Raw genomic sequence first — 23,755 nt, 5'->3', positions numbered from 1 at the left:
GTGTGTGTTTGTCAGGGTCCATATTAGAGCACAGCTCCACCCACAGGAGCAGGAGGTTATTTTATTGCATCTTCTACAGCTCAGTTGCAGTGTATGAACAGTGTATTTAAAAGTGGCTGTTAACAAGGCAAGCACTGCTATGAGCTTTCCCTTTGATTACCTTACTTGTATTTATTGTACTTTACATATTATTTGCTCATTCTAGCTAATTAATTAGTTTGGGCTAAATGGGTGAAAAATGCACCGCCAATAATATTTTGCCCAGTATGTAACAACTATGATATACAATGGTGTTGTTGATTCCCCTCCCTTCTTACTCCCCTACAGCCCAGCCCTCCACTCTGCTGGATACAGAAATCAGTTGTCCCTCCAAGCTCCATTACCAAGCCCCTCATTATGTGGTTGCTTTTCTACTTCACCGAAACCCAGCTCTCCCTCACCGCACAATCAGAGCTGACGTAATCAACAGCTACAGGGCTATCATGTACGCATTTGTTTTGTGAGTTTTGGGACAGAGAATTTTAATTTTAGGGGGCCTGTTAGATTGCTTTAGCAGACCAACATCATACATATAAACATTCTCTGATTGAGGAGCTAGGCCTACCCCTGTCCTAGACAGACAGACAGACAGACGGACAAATCCATAAATTCCAACACCAATTCACAAGAACCCAATTCTTAGGTAAAACATAAAAAAGTCGAGTAGACAACAGCTCTGGCTAATGCTTTTGACAGACAGACAGACAACGATGGGATGAAGGTAGTGACCTTCTGTTCAGTTTAGTTCATCCATAAATCTGGTCATGGATTTCTTTCCAGTTTGAGGGTCTAAAGTGAAATCTAGTCTGAGGATGTAATACCTGTCTGTCCAAGAAAAACACTCCTCTTCGTGTCGGCCTGTGATCAATGCTAAGGGTGGTTATTTCTGATGAAAGCCTGATTTATTGAGGGGGACTGGTTTTGGTTATACGAGTGTCCTGAGAAACTGACAAGCCACAGACATAGTCTGCAAGGATACAAAGCACACATTCTCATAACAAACAATGCAAAATGTACAAGCATTGTTTTTGGTTCTCTGGAACAGTTGTGCTTATACGGTGAAAGGCAACGACCAGCCCAGCACTGTAGGGATGGGCGAGCTTCGTCTTGCAGCTCTTGAGCATAGACTTCCGTCCTGTTGAGACAAAATCATTTCCCTAAGCTGAATATTATATCCCATTGCATCGCCAAGCTCCCGTGTACATATCTTGTTTGTAGATGTTTTGGAGGATAAGGCAAGAGTTCCAAATCTTTCTTGACATAAGCCCCACCCCCCATTATCTAGAGAAATCATTAAATTATATTTTACTACTAACAAACGTAATGAAAAAACTAACAAATGCTGTCGGACGTTATATGAATTTTAACAATCCTATTTATAAATAGTGTTTACTATTGTAAATGTACAGTTTTAGTTAATGCCTAATTTCATTACACTTTCTAAACGGTGAAAAGCATGTGGGGAATTATAAACACATGCAGTGAATGGGAGTGAATGTGCACCAAGCTTTATTTACATTCTAGAAGCACATCATCCATAATGTGTTCATTCTGTGCTTCACATTTACACCATTTCATGTTTTTTTAAATAGAAGAACGCCTGCAGAGACGTCACTATTAAACATTAGGCAATCAATTACAATGGAAATGAAGTCAGGAAGTGACTTGACCCATGTGGATATAAATATTTAGATAGCGAGTAGTTTACAGTGGAGTTAATTATCCAGGTCAAACTCTTTATTCAATTAAAACCACACAACACTATTAAAAGTACAGCTGTTTTATTTAATGCTCTTATCAGCTTCTGAAAGACCCATCCACAACAGATGCATTTTAAACATGTGGTTTTGAAATCCACTCTAAACAGTGACTGTATTTCCTATTCCAATTTATTTAATCCAAACATCTGTGTCTTTAAGGACTTTCATGGTCTTAAAAAAAAAAAACTCAAATGAGAAAACTATCCCTGCTTGAGTGAAGAGTAATTAAACAATATTGGATTACACCTAACTTACTTGTACAGTGATCACAGTGCAAATTGAAAACAGAAGGAAGTGCTTTTTTATTATTAATCTTGCTGTTCTATAGTATGTATTCTTAAGGAAATTACTGAACTCATGCATTGACTGGCATCATACATTATAAACCTTGTAAAATGGGCATTATATTATGGCAGAATCTAAAGCTAACAAGAATATTAAAATTGAAACAGCAATCCAGTGAAAAATATAACCTAAAAAAGTCACCTGTATTAATTGAAATCAATGATATACTACCTGTTATAAGAAACCACTTTTATTCAAATATAGGTCTTTAATTACTAAATCAACCTGTAAAGGAATGGCGCTCCAGCACCCATGTTAATTACCCCCGGTCTAGGACAAATTTTACCTGTCTTCTCAGCCGCACTAACAGTACTCCCTCTCCCATTGTCTTTTCAGCCAAAGACAGCAGTGGGCTGACGGACTCCGAATTGCCCCCGAGCACTGACCCTGCAGGGATGGACAGCAGCTACCTCAGTGTGAAAGAGTCCGGGGTCAAGGGACCCCAGGACCGTCCGGGCTCCGAGATTACCAACCCGCTGGACAAGGGTGAGGGCGAGAGCAACAAGGGCAAGAAGAGACGCAACCGCACCACCTTCACCAGCTACCAGCTCGAGGAGCTGGAGAAAGTGTTCCAGAAGACACACTACCCCGACGTGTACGCCAGGGAGCAGCTGGCACTGCGCACCGACCTGACTGAGGCCCGAGTGCAGGTAATGTGGAGGGGGGGTGGGGGTGAGTAAGGGCAAGCTTGAAAGAAAGCCCAAAGCTAACTTTCTAGATTGTGCAGGGATAAGCACAGCCATTCTGACACTTTGCTCCAAATACAGCATGTTTTACATTCCTTAACAGAACTTGGCACCACTAGTGCTAATAAGCTAATGTAGTAGAATCCTCAATAAAATGACCCATTTATGAATCTCAGTAAAGCTAAAGCTTCTTGATCTATTTAAGGCAGATAAAGGATAACTGTATTTTGAATGACTGACTGTCACACGGCTGGCTGAGTGATTACGTCAGACCCAGGAAAGGAAACACACACAGTACGGTGAAATGATGAAGGCGCTTGCTTGCGCCGGTTTATTGCAAATAAAAAGGTTGTACAAAACAGAGAACACTGACTGCACAAACAAAACGGGGCGTTGGCCAAAATAAACAGACGAACAAAACAATAAAACAGTAAACAGACAAACAAACACGGTGAGTGACAGAAACTTTCCTTTTCTTTCACTTTCCTTTTTCTCCTTCCTCACTCCTGTTCTCCACTCACCGAACACACAACCCCGAGTGAGTGAAACGTGCAGCTATATATACTGTTGTGCCGGGATTCAATTACTAATTAATTATTCACTTGAATCCCAGCACGTGAATTAATTATGTGCAACCTCGTGCTCACATATTAAATACTTTAAATGCACGTGAAGTGATGTGCAATCCTGTGCCTAAATACAATTACACATTTTAAAATAACTTGTGCTGCACACACCCATTTATATCCCGTGCAGCCATATCTATACACCAACATTAACACACCACACACAACATACAACATAAAACACAAGAATACACACAGGGGCGGGGCACATTGCCACACTGACATACGATATTGTGGATTTCTCTAGTAAGATCCTTGCTTGGATTCAATCAAAATGATGGAGCCACATAGCTGTTTAAAGTATATCTGTAGTGGTGTCATACACTAATTAAATTCAGATCCCTTCTAAATCCTTGGTCTATTTTAAAAGATGTTGAATTGCATTACACAGAATATTTAAATCTTGGTTATCCAAACAATATGGCGTTTACCAGATAACCCCATGGACAGTGTTGGCTCTAGGATTTACTGGGCTCTGGTGCAAGACTGTTAAAAAGAACCCCCCCTCCCCCCCTCACCCAAATAAAAATAAAAACGCACTGCACAACTGCAGCACAACTTAAAGAAAACCTTTTGAAAATAAATACATGACCAGCAAAAGAATCAGTCAAAAAACTTTTTTTTTCCACAACAAAGCATATTCTAACGTTATTTGATGACTGTGAACAAGACTAATAAACTAATCAATTAATTAATTAATCAATTAATCAATTTGATTAATAACTCGATTTAGTTAATATTGAACATATTAATAGCTTCAGATTATTCAGAAAAACATATTGGCCATAGGCATCAACTGGATTTCTAGATTCATCTTATCAAGTACAAAAGTTATTATGAAAACATTTCTATAAAAAAAAAACATGTCTGCATCTCAAAACTTAGCCCATAGTACAAATCCATTCAATAAGCAAAAAAAAAAAAAAAAAGCATTCATGAATATGCTTAACAAATTAATATCCCAAAAGCATGTCATTTTTTTTTTAATGCTGAATTTTTACCATCTGTTTAATCACATGACCTTAACACTGACCTATTGCCACAGTGCTCGCTCGTGTCTCCCGCCTCCAGATTGACAATCTGTTACCTCTGATTTGCAAATTTCTGTTTTGATTGACAGTCCGCCAATACTACCTTGCTACAGTTTATTTTTCTAATCCCAGTACATAAGATGGTGCCTACATATTTTTTAATATAAAAGTGGCCTCAGAAAAAAAAGAAATGAACTCAGGGCTGGCCCCCCCAGAGGCTAGGCCCTGGAGTGCAGTTGCATCCCTTGACCACCCCCTGACGCCGGGACCCAATACACATTTCGGGGTGGCGCATGAAGATCTTAGAGCTTTTGAAGGATGTTGAGTCTTCATGAACTCAGTCCAGAAGCCGCAGACATGCACCATCCCCAATGAAATGCACACAGGACAGTGCCAAACTACTAGAAACTATTACCCATCTTCCACAGGACATTGGCAGGAGCCAGAGAGATTCCTGTGGTATGTGTTAAGAGAAATTCCATATTAATCCAGTTTAGATACTCCTCCAGGATTGATTAACATGTATCACTATTACTACAATAGAAATAAACTGAAATGATAAATCACGTTTATAAATTTGAGGGTGTCAGTATTAAGATCTGCCACATTTTATTTAAACAGACTCCATTTGGATACAATTTGGAACACAACTACTGTCTGATTCTATTGGCCAAGTTCAATCATCATTGACATAGCCACAGTTGCAGCACCTTCAACACCTAATTTCTAAGGAACCATTTGAGATACAGACTGCATATTTGCTGTTGTCTCATTAAGTGGTGCCACAGGTTCTTGTGCATAAAAAACACTAATAGCTACTTAAAATCTAGTTGATTGAATTAAACTCAGAAACTATAAAAACATCAAAGAAAGAAAAGTGAGAAAAAAGAGAATATAATGTATTATAAAGAGAGCCCAGGGATTGGAGTCTTGAGTTATGGGCCCCTGTTGTATGCAGTACTTTTTCACACACTGCACCTCCTTTATAGAGAACCTGTGGGATGAATCTGAGGGCCCTGTGGTTTTAGGGGACTAGCCAAAGAGTGCTGAAGATTGTATAACTAATGAGAGTCTGTTAGGGTCTTGTAAAACAACACACAAGAGAACATTACTCATCAAAACCTGCACAGCATTAGGAAGGATACCATTTAGCCAGAACCGGGTCAAGGTAATGACCAAACATGTACAAATGTTTGATAAATATTATATCCCTTTTTTATTTGGATTTTTGAGAACAATAAACCTGAGGTTAAGTGTATAAAAACAACAATATATTAAAGATTTTCTTTTGTGTTGTTAATCCCTTACACCTTTTACTGGTGCATTACATTTCCAGACACTCCCTAGAAGTGCCTTTAACTTATCAAGAATGTATGATTTAATTTATAAGATGTAGTACTGCTAAAAAATGAAATAATGCATTTTATATGCGAAGAATTGTAAATTAAGAAACATAAAGAATTCCCATGGATTTATTAAAGCGTTGAACCCTATTGGCTACATTAATAAAGAAAATAAATACACTTTTGGCATTGCACACTGATGCATGGTGCACCCCAGGATGGGTGCTGCCAGATCATTCCATTTTATTAAGCAGGGGCAGAGGGCAGAGAGAGCCAGGAAAGATCAGAATAATTGTAATGAACAGCAGGTGTGAAGTGCACCTTTAACACTTGTTAAACAAGCAGAGAAGTTACAGTTTGCCCCAGTGATTCATAAAATAACCTTTAAAACATGACCTACATTGATAATCCCCTGTGCCCCCCCCCCCCCCCCCCCCCAAATCCAGGTGGAATAATCTGGTGATTACACACATTTAACTAATTTACTATTCCTTTCCATTTTAACAGACTAGCTGCCTGTCTTGTAACTAGCACTTACAAATGCCATTCCCACTCTTAAACAGTGTGTCCTGTCTTATAAAAAAAGGTGAATATTTGAAACAGATAATAACTCAAGGGTCCTTTTAGCAGTAAAATATACTACTTGTAGTACCATTTACTTTCAACATGGCCTAACCCTGAATTAACACAATTCTTTAATTATCAAATTGTGACATTCTGTGAAATGCATTTTATTTTTGAAAATCAGCAACATAAAAGCACAACATTCTGGTGCATACTGCAGTTCAATCTTTAGTCACAAGGGCACATCCAGTGGTGTTTCATCCATGTACTGTAAGCACAGGGATAGGCCTTTCAAGCATCTGTGAAAACAGGAAGTGTGCTGCATGTCACACTGCCGAATCTCTGTGTCCAAGTAAAGACATGGAGAGAGGAGAAAAATACACAGAAACAGGAGAGTTTGTTTCCTTTTCAAGCTTTACAGAAGACACCGTCGCTTTTAAAACATTCTCACTGCTTACCGTATGTTCTCATGTGCACATAAATAAAGAAATACTATATACCATCTAAAAACATTGGTTTCCTACAGCATATATTACATACTATAACATATTACAGGTTACCATAGTGTTTTTTGGCAGTAACATACAGGTAATGACTAGAATAAACTGCATGGCGACCATTTGTAAAGTGAGTTTTGGTTTACAGTGTTGTTGATATGAATTCAGTTTTTCATAAGTTCTTCACAAAAATATGCAGTTAATTCAATGAATCAGTGATTCAATGAAGCAGTTGTCATTGTGGTTGGATTGTTTGGATGCTGGTAAGAGAGTTGTGCTGTACAATTTTTTTGCTCTCAGTTTTGTGTCTCTGTGGGTGATATGTTTGTGGTAAGTACAGTATGGTACCGTGTCTATGTTGTGCTTGTCTAAAGTCCACTATTTAGCTTCTACTGATATGCATCCAAATTAGACCATTCCAATTGTCTTCCAAGTGGCCAACATGAAATACCTTTTCAGGAATATACAGTTCCCATATTTACAGGGGAATGGAAATGTAAGTTTGAGAATTAGCTAGAGTTCGGAGGGATTTAGCCAAACGTACTGGCTTTTGAGCAGGACTCTGTGGTTAACGCCACTTCTTCTCTTAGTATCAGAGGATCTATGTGATGACCAGTTGCGAAGACCTTTGATTGAAATGATATACTTGATTTTGACTCTGTAAAGATGTCTGAGGCAGATCTGTTCCGTGTTTTTTTCACCTTCTGTGCCTATTTGACTTTCTGTCAGGACTATTATTTCTCACATACCTAAAAGATGATCTCATGTAAAAAAACAAAAAAAAAAAACACATCATTAAATCAACCAGCCACAATGCTTTCTTCATGGTCAAACTTAAAGCAAACTAATAATAAAATGACAGTACTGCTCAACTCTTTGAGAAAAATGAAATGAAATACTGGCAGAAAAAAAAAAACATTGCAAAAAGACATTGTGCAACTAGCCCTATAATACTCAGATGTTTGTTTTTTTTTCACTTCCTTGCACATGTCCAGCTAGCCTCAAGAATAGTATTCTTGTTTTTTTTCTTTTTTTTTATATCGACAGTGAAAAAGCAGCCAATTCTGCAGTGGATCAGGGAAGAAAGCAGCTCTGCTTTGAATTTCATAGCATGGAAATACAGCTGAGGGGTGAAAGGTTAAGAGCTTTGAACAGTGTTCTGTCACCGATTGGAATACCTTGCTTCAACACATTTATACTTTTCAGATTGGAATTATTTTAGCAGGAATAAAATCTCTTTGAGGTGTCACATCTCATTTCCAGGAGAGTTCCTGGAGGCTGGGCGCTGGTACACAGTTACAATGCATACCAAGCGAAGGAGTCTATTAAAGTTGACCATATAAGTATTGTGTTTAAGGTTACTGAGTCTGCAGGGGAGCTGGTTTTACTTTGATCCCTAAGACAGGTGTAATTGGATAATTCCTCAAGTGGAGGGTGTTAATGCACATTTTCTTTATGTTTTTTTTTTACATCTTATTAGTCCCTCAATTATTGTGATTGGTTATTTGCTTGTTTATTTTACTTTAATGATGTTTATATAATGGTTAGACATGTGCAAGGTAGTGAAAATAAATACATAAATTATATATATATATAAAATGTGTTTGTGTGTGTGATGAAAATATCCTTGTGCTATTATAGTTATTCATTAATTTAACTAATCATTGCACACAAAACAGGTCTACTGGCAATGCTGTTCTGTAAAACACAAGGTTTTGAAAAATTAGATACTCTATGTTGATGGTCTGTATATAGATAAAATACAGTATCAACAGTCTTTTCTCATCTTGACACCTTCTTTTGTACAATAGCACGGCTCTTTTCCACATAACCTGCTGTATTTTTGTGGTTAGCAGTGTGTTTCTAAATTCCACACAATTGGTGGAGATTATTATTTGGTAACTTACTGAGATATAGAAATATACAAAACTATTACTGAATATGGTAGTTAACGCGTGTTGGTAAATTGATCACTAATGTGTTGAGGACTGATCATATCTCAGAAAATCCAGCTAACTTATAATCTTCAGCACAAAACAGGATGAAGAACAAACAGTGGCCACTATTCACTATTCACACATGTTTAAGACAGAACAGAAAAGGCCTGAACTCTTTTTCTGAGTACTGTTTGATAGTGTAGACAAGAAACACTAAACCGCTCAGTCTCCCAAACGCAGGTTCAGAGAGACAGAGAGACAGGGAGACAGGGAGACGGGGGGAGAGAGAGAGCAGCACGGTCACCACGCTCGTTTTGCAGGGTTTCAGGGGCCGCATCGGAAAGCTGGGGGCTTAGGCGTCAGGAAATTAAACACGAAATGAAAACAAGCTCCAGTTTGAACGTTCCCCCATCTCGCTTTCTAATTTCCCGACTTCCCCCCTTAGATTTAAAGTAGAAATAAAACAGTGTGGTTTCATCTGTCAGTCTCTGACTCCTCGCTGTGTTCCACATTACAAGGGCAAGGTCTGGATGACCACTGTTTTTATTGAGATGGTAACACACAATAGCCTAATGTTCATTTTTTTAATATTGTAATATTATTTTTGGTGTAATTTGGTGTAAGTTTTATATATAGCAAACACATGGTTGACCCCATTATTTGCTCAATACTTTTTTGCTGTTGATATTTCATAGGCCAATTTTTTTTTTTGAATATTTACAATAAACACACACACAAACATACATATATATCTACCAATACATATATTGGGTCAGAAGTAGGACACACAAATATTAGTACACCCTCAATAAATAGTGCAAAATTCAAGTAATATAAACAACACCATATTAAAATATGTGTTAAGATCATTATAGTGCTCTTTGTGTCGACTGAGGTAAAACCAAAACACCCAAGGAGTCTCCAGTGTATTTCTATGTGTAAAAATGGGTAAAACGCCAGAGTCCTATTCTAATGATTCAGACAACACTTCTATTTATATCCTCTGCTGTTTATAGCAATCGAATCAACCTCAGTATCTACTGTACATTAATCAAGTTGACCAATAAAACAGTCCAAAAGACACAATACTGTTTAATATTTTGTAATAACAAATGATAGTCAATTTCTCTATAGCAGGGGCTCTGGTCAACATGTGTTTTCAGCATATACCACTAAGTTTTACACCTCATGCCAAGTTAAATTTATATTGTTGGCATATTTATTTATTTGCAGTTTAAATTCACTTTTCAAATAACCACAGGCTCATTAAATCACCACTTGCACCAAGAAATAGTCGACACCACAACTAATGAGAAAGAAAAAAAATATTTCTTTGTTAATGTCTCTCACTGGCGATTTTCCTGAATGATTGTGCTTCGTTGTCTGGAGAAGCACATTAAAACCCTTATTATACTGGCTTTACACAAACTAAACAAAACAAGAGCAGAGTTAGGGCTTAAGAAAACAGGCTTGTGTTTACTCATCTCACCAGATGAGAGGAGACTAGCTCCTTGCAATGAATTCTATAAATAAAAGAGTTTTGTTATCAGCTCTCAATTCTTCATCTCAACAGAAACCCCAAAACCAGTAGTAATATTCGTTCACCTTGCCAGCTCACACACCCAGCTGTAAACCCTGCTGTCGCCACTGATTTCTACCCCAAAAATGAATAAAAGTAATTAAAATGCAGGAGTTTGCAGTGCCTGCAATCAAACAGAGCAGCTGGGCACACTGTGCTCAAAACCACACAGCACATGTGCAATATAAACACAGAAACACGCTCCCGTGAAAACGTAACAACCTCTTCCAACTGGACTTCAAGTGGGACTTTGTGTTTGACAGTAAAGCTCATATTCCTGTAAAACATTTGATCAAAAACAGCAGTCCACTTTTTCAGTTTCTGTATCGCTGGCTGAACTATACCAGATCTTGAAGTCAATAATTAGCTCTGCAAGGGCTGCTGCGGGCTTATGGAGTATCTCTACTCTATTCTGCCCACACAATGGCCAGCAGGTTTCAGAAGAGGACTTATTTTATTAAAACCTAACATGAGGGATGTAAATTATAGAAACTTCTTATTTCTCAATGTAGAAAGACCTTCTGGTGGAAATGTTTATCAAATCATTTCCTTTTAGTATTACAGCCTATTCTACCATCTTTACACGAAGGATGTAAATAGGCAAACTGTAAACAGACATGCAGGTGGACAGAACGGTGTTCTGACAGTACACTGAACTCAGGGCACCCAGCAAGGAATAACAGGCTCCTTTGGGTACCTAACTGGATTCTTACTAGTAACTGTGCAAGCTCTGACAATAATCTAGTCATTCTAGACCCGTTTAGGTCACTTGAAATATTTCTCTTACTTTGACACTTGCTGCATAGTGATAACAGTAAAATGTTACAATATTTGCTCATGTAGACACAAGCTGTGTCACGAAGACCCAAACCCAGACTCTCCAAAAAGAACACCACAATTACTTTCAGTGACCACTTCATAGTTTGTGTTACTGTTAATATCTAGCTTAACACCACAAGTCTTTCTTTATTTGTTACCAGTTAGTTAATATGTAGTGTTATATTGATCAAGTGCAGCCCCTTACCTGAAGTGAAAGATAAACATTTCAGAGATATGCTTTTTAATACTTAAGCCTAGAATGTTTTCATATGGGCTTCAGGCAGTGCTCTCATAGTTTTTGCCGGGACGACTTTGTAAATGTGATGTTTCATCTCTACAGTCGTATCCCAGTTAGCACTAAATAAGTCAAAATAAATAAATACATTTGTTCTGTGCATGTACAAAACAAATTGTATTTTATTGCACATTATTTTTACTGGGGTCTGGTTGGAAACACTCTGAATTTTTTTAAACCTGCACCCCAAAACTGAACCTGACAGGTACATGTTGCTGATACAAGCAACGTCTTGACAGAGTTCATTTCTCTTCTCCCTCAGTCCTCTTACATTTCCCCATGGCGTGCTGAAATAAATTGGAGCTGTAATCTGCTACAGAGCCCTCATAGCTCCTACCCCTGCAGCTCAAGATGGCCTGATAGGGAACCATGTAAACGAATACAGCCAGCTCACAGGAATCAACTTTAAAGAAGCTGTCAGCTTTCTGCGGCCATCACTTTAAAGTCAACCAGTCTTTTTTTTTCTTTCTTTCTTTCTTACTTTGTTTTTTTTTTTTCTTTATCCGAGCCCATTAAAAATCCCCCTCTCGTTCCTTATCAAAAGACACTTTATCAAGGGGGCCGAAGCTCTCCAAAATCACTTCCTCACTCATAAAATGGGCCTGCATTGAAAACTTGAGACTGCCCAGGAACAGCTAGGATAAGATGACAGGTTTTCTCATAGAACTGTGCAGTGTCTGCTTGGCGCATAAAATCCATCATGGACATATGATGAAGGCCAAAACATTTCTCTACTGCATTTAAAGTTGACTAGAGTCTGCCCTGTAGGGACCCCCCATCTCATAGATGGTGAGGGAGCAGTTCAGTCTCTATGTCTGTCGTTTTGAGACTGACTGCAAAGGTACCCTTACAGTGCCCAGAGAAAACAGAGATAGTGTGGCAATTTGATGGAATCTCTTAGACCTACTCAGTGTTAATATGGCCCAGTCACAGTACACGTTATTTCCCTTACCCAGTATAAAAAGTTACTTGGTACAGGAGAAAGAGCTCAGCACCTGACAAACTCAAGGGGAGGGGAGACGGGGGTCACATTGTCACATTACAACATGGCAACCATAAACTCTGGCAAAGTCTTTCAAGTAGCTGCTGATTTATATAGGGTACCCTGACTAGCCAGCTCCTCTCCTGCACAGCCCCGTCTCAGCGGACAGCCATTACTGTAACTGCAGTCAAACCGTATGTACCTATGCAAAAACACAGCACTACTATAAGTAATAAATAGTGTACAATATGGAAATAAGTCATACAGAATTTATATAGTGGCATACCTCAGATCGGGTCTGGTTAATTGTTGTTCTTTTTTTCTTTTAGATATCACACTTTTTTATGTCGATTGACTTGACAGTGTTTTGCACATCTAAAATGTTTTGGTCTCTTAAAAACATGCATTGACAGCAAGGAAAAGCCCAAAGTCTTGTGAAGAACAAGGACAGTAAAGCACAGAAAATGTATACATCAGAAAAGCAAGGAAAATGTGCAAAATGACACATTTACCATAGCCTTTGCAAGACCCACTGCACTGAACCTGTTGGACTGTGTTTTTATACTCTGTGATTCTAAAGCGCTCTACCATGCTTTAGATTGAATTTTGCAAGAGGGTAAATATTGTAGTTATGATCCGAAGATATCGATGACTTTGAATTTAAATATAGATCTGTATAGATCAATACACCTGGCTAGAAACTATTGATTTAATGCAAATACATTGTGGTTAGAAATTATAGCACAGCAAAGATAGCACACCTCTGTTATTAACAGACTTCGAGTCGAAATTATGTCAAATGATTTTTTTTCCATTTAATATTACTACACGTTGAGTATTTTGAAAGATGGATTAATCATCTCTTATACAAATCACCATACCTTACTGCAATTAGTACAGACCAACAGACCAATCAATAGCCTACCCTTGGTCTGGTCTGCATTGGCTGAATTACTGTCTGCTTCTTCAAACAGGTGTGGTTTCAGAACCGAAGAGCGAAGTGGAGAAAGAGAGAGCGGTTCGGCCAGATGCAACAGGTTCGGACTCATTTCTCAACTGCCTACGAACTCCCTCTTCTAACCAGAGCTGAGAATTATGCACAGGTAAACAAGGCTTTGAGAGACTTGAGCAATAGGATCCAGAACTGTTTTTAGGCAGTGAACAGTCACTAGAACTGGGCACACAGGTACAAGGTGCAAGCGTATAGCACTGGAGAGCTGAGAGTAGAGGGTTTCAAACAGCTGCTGAGGTGCTGGAGAGCTAAGCATGGAGAATATTCAATATCAAGGTAAAGAGTGAGAAGCTAGCTTTGAAAATGAATCATTTTTGTATTCCACTACCGATTCACTGAGCCACTAATCCGCTGCAGTGAACTTTTTTTTTTTTTTTAATAAAGAACGCTTGCAACCCCTTCTAATCCTGATTTTACATGTGCAATCTATTCCCAAAGCCCAGCTCAGCTGCGTCAGTGGACTGACACCCCCTTGTAGGAGGTGAGAAAGATCCCCCATTTATTATTTATTGGTTGGGAGGTCAGAGGGCACAGGCCGCTCTCCGGGAGCGAGTGCAGCTGTAGAATGCAGTCATCCTCGCACATCTGGAGCATCTCCCTGTGCATTCTTTCATCTCGCACTCCCTCAAACCCACCCCAGAGAGAAGGAGTAGGGCCTCTAACCTCACCTCCCCCCCCCCCCCCCCCCCCACACACACACCCACAAAACACCCTGTCATCCGGATTGCTCATTTGGAAAGATATTATTAAGCCAATGGATCAAATAGATTGGGGGCGGGTTATTCATCTAACTCCTTTAGTCTGTGTGTGTGTGTGTAGTTGTACTGTGTGGGTGGTTGAGGGTGGCTCAGTGGTTTGAATAATGGACTGTTGTATAGAGGAGTGCCACACAGGCTGTGGATCAACTAGATTGAGGATGGGCTTATTTGTTTGCTTGTGTGTAAGGGAGGTTGGGGGGTTTATAGAGTGGCTCAGTGGTTTGGGTAATGTTCAATAGTTCAGAAAGGCTGGGTTGTAGCACTGCAATGATTTAGTTTCACTGAAAAGATATTGAACAGCAGCTAATTTGCTGCTTCTTTCCATGACAAGAATGTTTAACAACATACTGCCCCCCAGTCTCCAAAACACGACCGAACCAGTGGTACAGAAGCCCTGGAAACAATCGACTTACATTATTGTATTCTATATCCTGAGGATTGATGTTCCCTTTACCAATTCACAATATGTGAAGGTGATTTTAAGTGGAGACTGATTCATCATTAAAAACACCAGTGTGTGCCAGATATACATTGCTGACTAGTAAAGCTACTAATGCCAGTGTATTTCAATTGCCAACAGTATACTGAGCCACAGAGTTTTATTATTTTGCTCATTAAGGACTGCAGACAGTGCTAATTTGTATTTGTATACACAACATTGCACACACTTTTCCCATCACATAATAAACTAAATAACCGGCCTCAATGTTGTTGTCTTCCAGATCCAGAACCCGTCATGGATCGGGGGTGGCAGTGCAGCATCTCCAGTGCCAGGCTGTGTGGTTCCCTGCGACACGATGACCTCCTGCATGACCCCTCACCCACACGCGGGCGGCAGCGTCTCCGACTTCCTGGGTGTGCCCAGCCCTGGGGGTCACATGGGACAGACGCACATGGGCAGCCTCTTTGGCAACCCGGGCATCAACAGCTACGACCTCAACGCAGAGCCCGACCGCAAATCCTCCAGCATCGCTGCCCTGCGGATGAAGGCTAAAGAACACAGCGCTGCCATTTCCTGGGCTACATGATGATGCTGCCCACAAACCCGTTTTAATTTAAACAAAAACAAAAAAAATCAATAACGAAAGCAATACAAATGAAAAAAATAAATAAAAATAAGCAACGAATAAGCAAACACTAAATAATATAGCCATAACAGACTCTTTGAGTGCCTAAACTCTGGGCAAGTGAGTGTCTAAACCCTGAAAATGGGGCCTCGGGTTTAAGCGATGTTGCTGAAGTGCATGAAAGCGGTTTTGGTTCATGGGTTTAATAGTTTCTTTAAGGCAGTGATTTAAAGTTTAGGTTTGAAACCTTGCTATCAGGAGGTCGCATTATTGTAAAAACAAGTAACAGCTTCTTTGGCAAACTGCCTTTTCTGTGGCAAGAAACATTTTGGTTTTTTTATGGTGCAAGAGGAGGTGTATTCAATCATAACATGCAACACTCACAGTATTGCCCTGTTCAGTGGGGACATTTAATTCATTTTCCAGACACAGTATATGTGTTTTATAGAATGGGAGAATGGGCATTTTTGCATTTTTTTTTAATTGAATATCACCGTAAATCAGGCCAATAACATGGGTCATAAAGAGGCGATGTACTTTTCTGATTGAATCCAATACTAAGGAAGGCTACAATATTGAACATCAAGGCTTTGCAATGGTATAAAAATGTGTTACAAAAAAGAGACACTTCCACATTAGGCTTCAGCTGATCCCATTATTAAAATTTGGTGTAGAGGAAAAAGCAAAAGTTTAGGGCCTGTATCTTTTTATTAGATTGTATTGAGATTTCTTAAACTGAACGAGTTTTCCTGCAGGGAGTTGTTATCTCTTCCTATGTCCCTCTGGGGTGAGGGAGCTAGGCAGCGTTACATGCTTAGTTTTTAACAGGTTAGTCCTGCTGGAGAGGGGAGACGAGCCAGAAAACGAGAAAGTACTACACTTCTTAGCCTAATCATTGCTCGAAGTAGAGGTTAACCACACTGCACCTTCCTGTAATTACAACGAGCTTACATTGTACTAACATGTACTAATCATTGCAACCCGTGTAGTCACATCATCAGTTTGGAAAAGAGCTTGTGATGAATAAAATCACATGGGTCACAATGTTTAGTACCTGTAAAGTGCAATGCAAGTGTCTTATACTAATACCTAGGTACTGTACAGTAAGTATAGCTTAACTCAAACATCATAATTGATAGCCATGTTCTACTTAAGTTCACAAGAATTTATCCCTGCATGTAAATGTTGGTTGAAATGTTGGTTTACAATGGTGTACTTAATAATAAGCAAACAAACTCAGGCCTGCAACCTTGAAGCGCTTTCTAAAGACCTGGATAGTTTCAATAAAAAAGTTTTACCATATATTATTTCTTTAATGCAAATTGTACAGACAATGGGACAGATTCTGATGCAAACATCTACATTTTTTACAAAAAAACAAAGATTGAAAGATATTGTTCTGACTCTATATATACCGAGCACCATTTGGCTGGAATGACCTGCCTTAGCTGACTTTAAATCATTCTCAATCCACACACATGGAAAGCACAAGATGGACTGTAATGCCATGCGATTAAAAAAAAAATAAAAAAAGATGCCAAAGCCCACAGTACGACTAACGCTTCACGCTGTAGAGTTGTAAAGTGCCTTAGCAGAGGGGGATTGAGGGATCCCAATAACTGCGGCTCAGGTTGACAATGAATTTTAAGCTGAACTTCATAGAGTTGTTGCCCGCGAATTCAAGAAAAACGTTCCCTGTGCCAGACGTGGAAACCAGTTTCTCTAAACGCCTGCTTGCTCCAGGGCTTTCCTTGGCTATGCTGCAGTACATTTCAAAGATTGAACCTTGCAGTTCAGAGCAGTGATTCAATTCAGCAAGTAGGTCTGGAATACCAGTGCATGCACTGACTGTCTTTACTCCAGTGCAGTGTGAAAACACAGAAATTCAAATTCTTATCCTTGCGTGTCCCGTGCAATCAAAGGTGATAAATAATTCCAATGCTATGCAAAGAATTTACAAAAGTTGTAATTCAATAGGTGAAAAATCACAAAACCAATATTAAAAAAAAAAAGAAAAAGAAAAAACACAAAACTCAGACCTCAGAAAATTGCAGGGCTTCTAGATAAATGTGACTTTTTTTCTTCCTGTAATCCAGTTGGTGATTTTCCTGTATTTAACAAAAATCAGTTTATGCAATCCACATAACTCCTTTCTCCATATTAATGACGATATTATATACGATAATTATTTCCTGTCAACTACTCCTGTATTTATCCTGTAGACCTGAAGAAAGTGAACCAAATCTCTAGTGTATGTAATTCAGCCAAGGAAGCCCTCGCTCTCTCCCTCTATATATATATATATATATATGTTTTTATTGGGATTTTTAATCATCACACAAGTAAAAACATGTTATGTAGCGCCTCCTGCCTATTTAGAATCAGAATAGTATATGTTCACAAACCTAAGCTCCAATTACTTTCAATGTATTTATATATTTATAAGTCTATTTATCTTGTTATGCATTTATCGAATTATATTTAGCAGCCTTTACTGACTGTATATTGGTATATCTAGATTGGCAAAGACCTGCAATGGAAACTACTATAGTTTTGCAAAAGAGTAGCCCATGACGAATGCATTTATTTTATTGTGATTTTATTTTACATTGGAATTAAATGCTTGAGGGTTAAGCTAATGCTTGTCAGAAAATTACAATTCTTCTAATAATTCTATACAATCCAACACCGTACAAGACTCCAATATTAATTTCCCAGGAGGGGAAAGTGAAAATGAAGCACTGCAAACCCACAGGGGACCTTATCAAAAGTTTAAACTGAAAGTAAAAGTTAAGATTTAAAGAAATATTGACAGTGCCCAGGAGCACCATTGGCACATAATATTGCATTATCATAGAACATTGCAATTGATTTAAACATGTCTATGCAAGCTTGTAGTATTCACTAAAAAGCACACATATAAATTAGCGAGAAAACATTGCAAATAAATCTAGAAGATCATTTATTACATTGGGGCGGTCATGTCCATATTCATTGATATTGGTTCATTTTCAAATCAGTTGGGTTGTACATCCCTAAGACATGCATCAGGTTCACATTTGCACTATACTATGGCCAGTGTTCTTATGATGAGGTGCTTGTTACCATTGACCTGCTCAAAAACAAAATAGTACAAGATCTTGAACCAAATACATGCATTTCAAATGGTACAGGCTTTAGGGACGAGCAAGTGGAGGAAATAAACCAATAGAAACTAGGCACGAGGTCTACTGGAAATGTTATCAGGTCTTCAACCTGTCTCATAGAAGCCTGCAGTCACTCTATCCTCTCCTAGCAAGGATGACATACATACATACATAGGTATGGTACAGCACATTCAAATCTGGGTCTCTCCTTCGCCGTTCCTACAGCTCAAACCCCACTGCCGTTTGTAATACTACTGAAGCAGGGCAACATGTTTTCTAGAGTATTAATATAATAGTAATCTTTTTTTTCTGCGTGTGTGTGTGTGTGATTGTGTGGGGTGTGTGGATTTTAAGTGTAAATTTATGAGAGAGATTTGCAAGGTTTAAAGACCCTTGGAAATATAACGGTTCTAATTTGTTGTAAAGTATTTTTAAACCGTGAAAAACCAAGTCTGTTTTCCTGGCTTAGAAGGAAATAAATGCATCTTGGTTTTATTCTATGATTTAAAAAAAAAAAAAAAAAAAAAAAAATGTTAAAAACAAAATGGCTTAAGCGAAGTTGTACTGCTTTTTAAGTAATGCTATTGTTATACTTTAATTGTATTCATGTTCTTATATTGTATTGTGTTTTTTGATTTGCTAGTAAGTTATTGCACTTACAAAATGTTTTGCAACTATGTTTTTCTGGTAGTGACCTGGGGTCAAATCTTTACAGCAAGGGTCAGAACGCAGAAGACTGCACGCTCTTGAGACTAATACAGGATATTTCTAGTTGAAATCTCAGTTTTTTTAAAGTCGTTTTTTAGAAACTGTTCTCAATAGCACTGTTCCAATTGTTGTCTTCTCCTCCCTCTAGTATACATTTTCTATAAAGCATGGTCACTTATACTAAATAAAAGAATGACTACAAATTACAATACATTGCTTTCAACTCACTTGGATTTATTATCTGTAAAATTACCCAAGAATAACTTTACTATTTTTAAGTTCTTACTTAGTTTTTTTCAGTTATGAACATCTTAATAGATATCATCTAAGCTATGGCCAAAAGTTTTGCATCACCTAGAATTTTAGGATTGAGACCATTTAAAAAAAAACAAAAAAAACCATTATAAACACATAATTTCAATCTTTTACTCAACGTTATGTAATCAGTTCCACTACAAAATGATATTGCAAAAGTCTACCAGAAGCCATAATAGTAGGACAGTATTTCATGATAGATTTCGAAATGTTTAGATTTTGAAATGTTTTAATTTTTGCTAGTTTTTCATTAAGTATGTTAGCGTAATATTATTTCAGCAGGTTTCCATCGACTTTATGAAGGAAAATTTGTTAATTCAATAGGGTGATGCAAAACGTTTGGCCATAGATATAGAGAGAGAGAGGGGCAAATATACAGAACATCTATGTAAAGCCAATCAGTGCAAGTTACAGTTGCCATTGTTTTGTTTGGGAGCACGATCAGCCTCTGAAAGTTCCCACGGAGTGGGCACAACTATTCTTAAAAGTTATGCTTGTGAAAAACAATTCAGTCTTTAACAAACCCAATGAGTGCATAGCACTTTTACAGCTAAAGTAAAGGTTTGACCTTAACAATTCAGAAGAATGTACAGTTTTTTTTTTTTTTTTTTTAAAGTGTTTTTAAAATGTACCAGTCTTCAATAAATTAAAAAATAATCTATATATTTGTGTCAATTCTGTCAATGGTCATGGGGAAAGAAGCCCTCTGGTTCTGTTTGCTTTGGAAAAAGGGGACTGAAATTGGATCGGAGAGCCTCCGGGAATCTCACGCTAATTGAAGTCGACAAAAATACTAACAGTGCCCTTTTGAACTGCTGACATTGTACAGGGTGGATTACAGAGCGAATATTAACAACAGGTGACAGTCGACGCTGAACAGCAGTGCTGGAAACTGCCTGCCGTTTACAAAGGGTCCGATGAGCGCTAATGTGGTTAAAGCAAGGGGGCGGAGGGGAAACACAGGGAGACTGGAATACGTTTGGAGGACCTGTACTCAGTGGAACTTGCTTTGCTTTAATTCCTTACCCTCCCGTTTTGAAAGAGCAGACAGCACTAAGCGTTGCGTGTGTACTGCACGGTGCCCACTTGTAGAGTACATATGCACAGTGCTGTACCTTAAACTGCATTTACTAAGACAGATCTTGGTAGTCCATTTATCACATTAACTGGTTTGGTTAAGACATTATACAAATGCAGAGGCTCTCTATGCTGGGATTTCAAATCAATATCTATGTAGATATCTACAGTAGAACAATGTGTATCTTTTACACTTGGGGGAGATTTACAAAGTTTTGAATTCGCACTGGAGCAGAGTATATCTGACCCTTGGAGCAATAAGCCCTTCAACAGGTTGCATGGTGATCTTTGCCCTATTTACATGGCATTGCTTGCTAGGTGTGCAAGCATCACAGCAGTGAGGCGTCCATGAATTACATCAAGGAAATCTTCAACAAACGGGGGAAAATTTGGTTTTGTCAGTGCTAATAGAAAAAAAAAAAATCTTAGTACTGTAACGTCTATCTGTATTGCACACCCAGACTGTCACATACGTCTATGTATATTTGTGCAATACCAGCCAAAATTAGAAAACATCAACTGATGAATAGTCCCTCTCTAAATGAAGTAATCTTTTGTTGTCCATGTATTAATATCTTGATGGCACTGGGATTATAGCTATGCCCACAAATAGCTCTGCAAGAATTCACTTTGAGCATGGAATGATGCAAGTAAGTTCAATCTTCTAAGTACTCATTTTGGCCATGTAATGATGCTTGGTGCTAATTTGCCACCATTATACATGTTTGGAAAAGGGTTATTACATGTTCAGGGCTATGAAAGTACAAGTCACAAAATAGGACTTCAAGGAGGGAATCGCCCACAATCCTCATGCTACTCAAACCTTTAAATTAATACTGCTCTGCAGGGATATAATGGGATACCACCAAGATCATGGATGCAGATATTTAGATAGACCTGTATTAGCTTGGACCACCATCATTTAATATTTGCATGGTCTGAAACAGTAATAAAAAAACAACAACAAAACAAATACAGTACAATACCAACATCTTTTCTATACATTAAAAATACACCATGTCTATACACCTTCATTTTCAACAATTTGAAAACAACGGGCTGCATATACAACACTGTTACACTTAACATGGAAGACTCCAACAGGCACTGAAATATTAAAAACAAATAACATGAACCGTACCGTATAGAAGGTATTGATTATCTTACAAAAACCTGAAGGACAAAGACTGAATATATGAAATGTCAACCTATAAGTATCATCAGATCTCTTTTACATCAAGCATGATTATTTATGTAGTTATTTACTGATGTTTTATAAAGCACCGGCCTATCTAACTAGTGTTCTGATTCGCTTTGCGCATTGCAACAGCTGAAAAATCTGCTTGGCCGGCTAGATGTTTTTCATGAGTTGGCCTTCAATATATGGATAAGAAATTCCCTTTGGAACACGCATAGGATAAACTTAGCACCACACAGTCTGCAATCTTCTGTAAAGTGTGTCGCCCTCCACAATGTGCTTACTATGCCGACCATTTTGTAACTAGTCTTTACCAACATGCACGGCCCATCTCTTCAAGCTCATAATGCTAAAACAATACAGCTGCTGTTTAGAACAAAGCTACAATTTATGTCTGTGTCACTTTTTCCAACCGCAACAACAACTTGACATGCATGATGTCTACAGGGGAGAGACAGGTGCTAAAAAAGAAGTTAGAAACTTTTCCTACAGTGTTTATCACACAGCTCAAGGGCAGATATTAAGCAGGTTACAATGCAACAGTAAAAAGGTTAATTCCTGGGGGTGTTAAAGGGAATTTTGATAAGGTTTTGATAAATATAAAAATGCAAGAACAATACACAATATTGCATAGGGTGCTGTATGACAAAAGCCTAAATCCAGCCCACTAGAGGTCAGAGCTGCTGTCTGGCCACTCTGACCTGAAGGGGTGAAACGATAATAACACATTTTGAAATACACACTTTTGTTTCGGGGAGATTTCTACTATGTCAGCACACCTGCAAAGGCCTTTTTGCAGTAGCTATTGATAGACAACATGTCAATACTCACCTGTAGTTATCACCTCATGCTATTTCTCATTCTTTCTGTCAGGGTTCTCAAGCTCATAAATCAACCTGCTTGGTCAAGTGGAACTGAAGTCCCATCACAAGATAGAACTATTATAATCAAACCTTTTTTTTTAAATTAATTTATTTTTTAAGCACCAGTAAGCCAATTCACCTCTATATTAGAACTCTTGGCAGCTTAGCTAGTTGGAGGGCACACAATGTTCTCGGTCAATTTATCATTACATCAGTACATTAGGGACTTGGTTCTTCAAAAGAGGGCATGGTTTACACCCCCCCCTTTCCATGAATGAAAAACAAAAAAACAACAGGTTGCCTTTGTAGCGCCTTCAGGAAGTCTGAATTAGGGTTCTGACATGATTGGGTGTTGAGCTTCGCAGTCCTTGGTAAGGAAGAAGCTCACTCTCCTGTGTTGTTAGAGGCTGCCAATGTTAGGGAAGCTCTTGAGCTTCTCTGGGAAGTCATCCTTGTACAGGACAGGGTCAGCCCGATGTTCCACCACTTTCAGAGGCATCATCCCGAACACAGAGGCAAACTTGTTGATGCATTCAGACCTGTAGAGGTAATTGATATTGTCAGCAGCAGGTTTAGAAGGGGATTTCAAATATATAATTATATTACATTGTGAATTTCTAAAATATAGTAGCGATTACATCATGTATTCAAGTGACAGCCATATGACATGTCTTTGTATCAGATAGAAATGCCATCAATAAAGATTCACTATACTGTTTAATTATTCAATTAATTATATAAAATATACAGTTTAGGTTGATGTAAGATACAAGTGGATTTCCACCCCACTCAAAGGGTGAACGTCTGCCTGTATCGTACAGCACATTATGCAGAGTATATAGCAATACATTTTGAACAATTGAACATTCTACACACAAGGAAAGCATCAAAACTGTAAAATAGTAACTAACAACTTAAACCCATAGCATGCAGATTGACTAAACCCATAGCATGCAGATTGAGACTACAGCTGTGGGCCAAATGCTAAGCAGAGTATTTGCTCCCCATCATTCAGAAACCAAAGTCACATGACCGCAATATGCCAGCTGGATTAGGTCTGAGGTCAAAGTCAAGGTCACCGGCTCATTTAGCCTGAAGTGTTTATACA

At 38.4% G+C, this 23,755-nt stretch overlaps 2 protein-coding genes across 3 annotated transcripts in view; one reads left to right on the top strand and one right to left on the bottom strand.

The window, feature by feature from the left end:
* The window catches only part of LOC117432033 (homeobox protein aristaless-like 4), a 41,086-nt gene extending 21,490 nt beyond the window's left edge, over positions 1 to 19,596 (top strand). Inside the window, exons 2-4 of the mRNA XM_034053433.3 lie at positions 2,481 to 2,794; positions 13,478 to 13,606; positions 14,996 to 19,596. Of these exons, the coding sequence (XP_033909324.3) occupies positions 2,481 to 2,794; positions 13,478 to 13,606; positions 14,996 to 15,301 (749 nt within the window). The 3' untranslated portion in view covers positions 15,302 to 19,596. The remainder of the gene's footprint in view (positions 1 to 2,480; positions 2,795 to 13,477; positions 13,607 to 14,995) is intronic.
* A 1,892-nt stretch (positions 19,597 to 21,488) lies between these two features.
* Positions 21,489 to 23,755, bottom strand: part of LOC117432282 (exostosin-2) — a 39,530-nt gene continuing 37,263 nt past the window's right edge. For both annotated transcript variants that reach the window (XM_034053963.3, XM_034053964.3), the window contains exon 15: positions 21,489 to 23,186. In XM_034053963.3, the coding sequence (XP_033909854.1) occupies positions 23,048 to 23,186 (139 nt within the window). In that variant the 3' untranslated portion in view covers positions 21,489 to 23,047. The remainder of the gene's footprint in view (positions 23,187 to 23,755) is intronic.

Source organism: Acipenser ruthenus, chromosome 27, assembly GCF_902713425.1.
Source record: "Acipenser ruthenus chromosome 27, fAciRut3.2 maternal haplotype, whole genome shotgun sequence".
In the NCBI taxonomy this organism is placed as follows: Eukaryota; Metazoa; Chordata; class Actinopteri; order Acipenseriformes; family Acipenseridae; genus Acipenser; species Acipenser ruthenus.
Note: the sequence above shows the minus strand (reverse complement) of the source record. Positions and strands in the feature narration are given on the sequence as shown.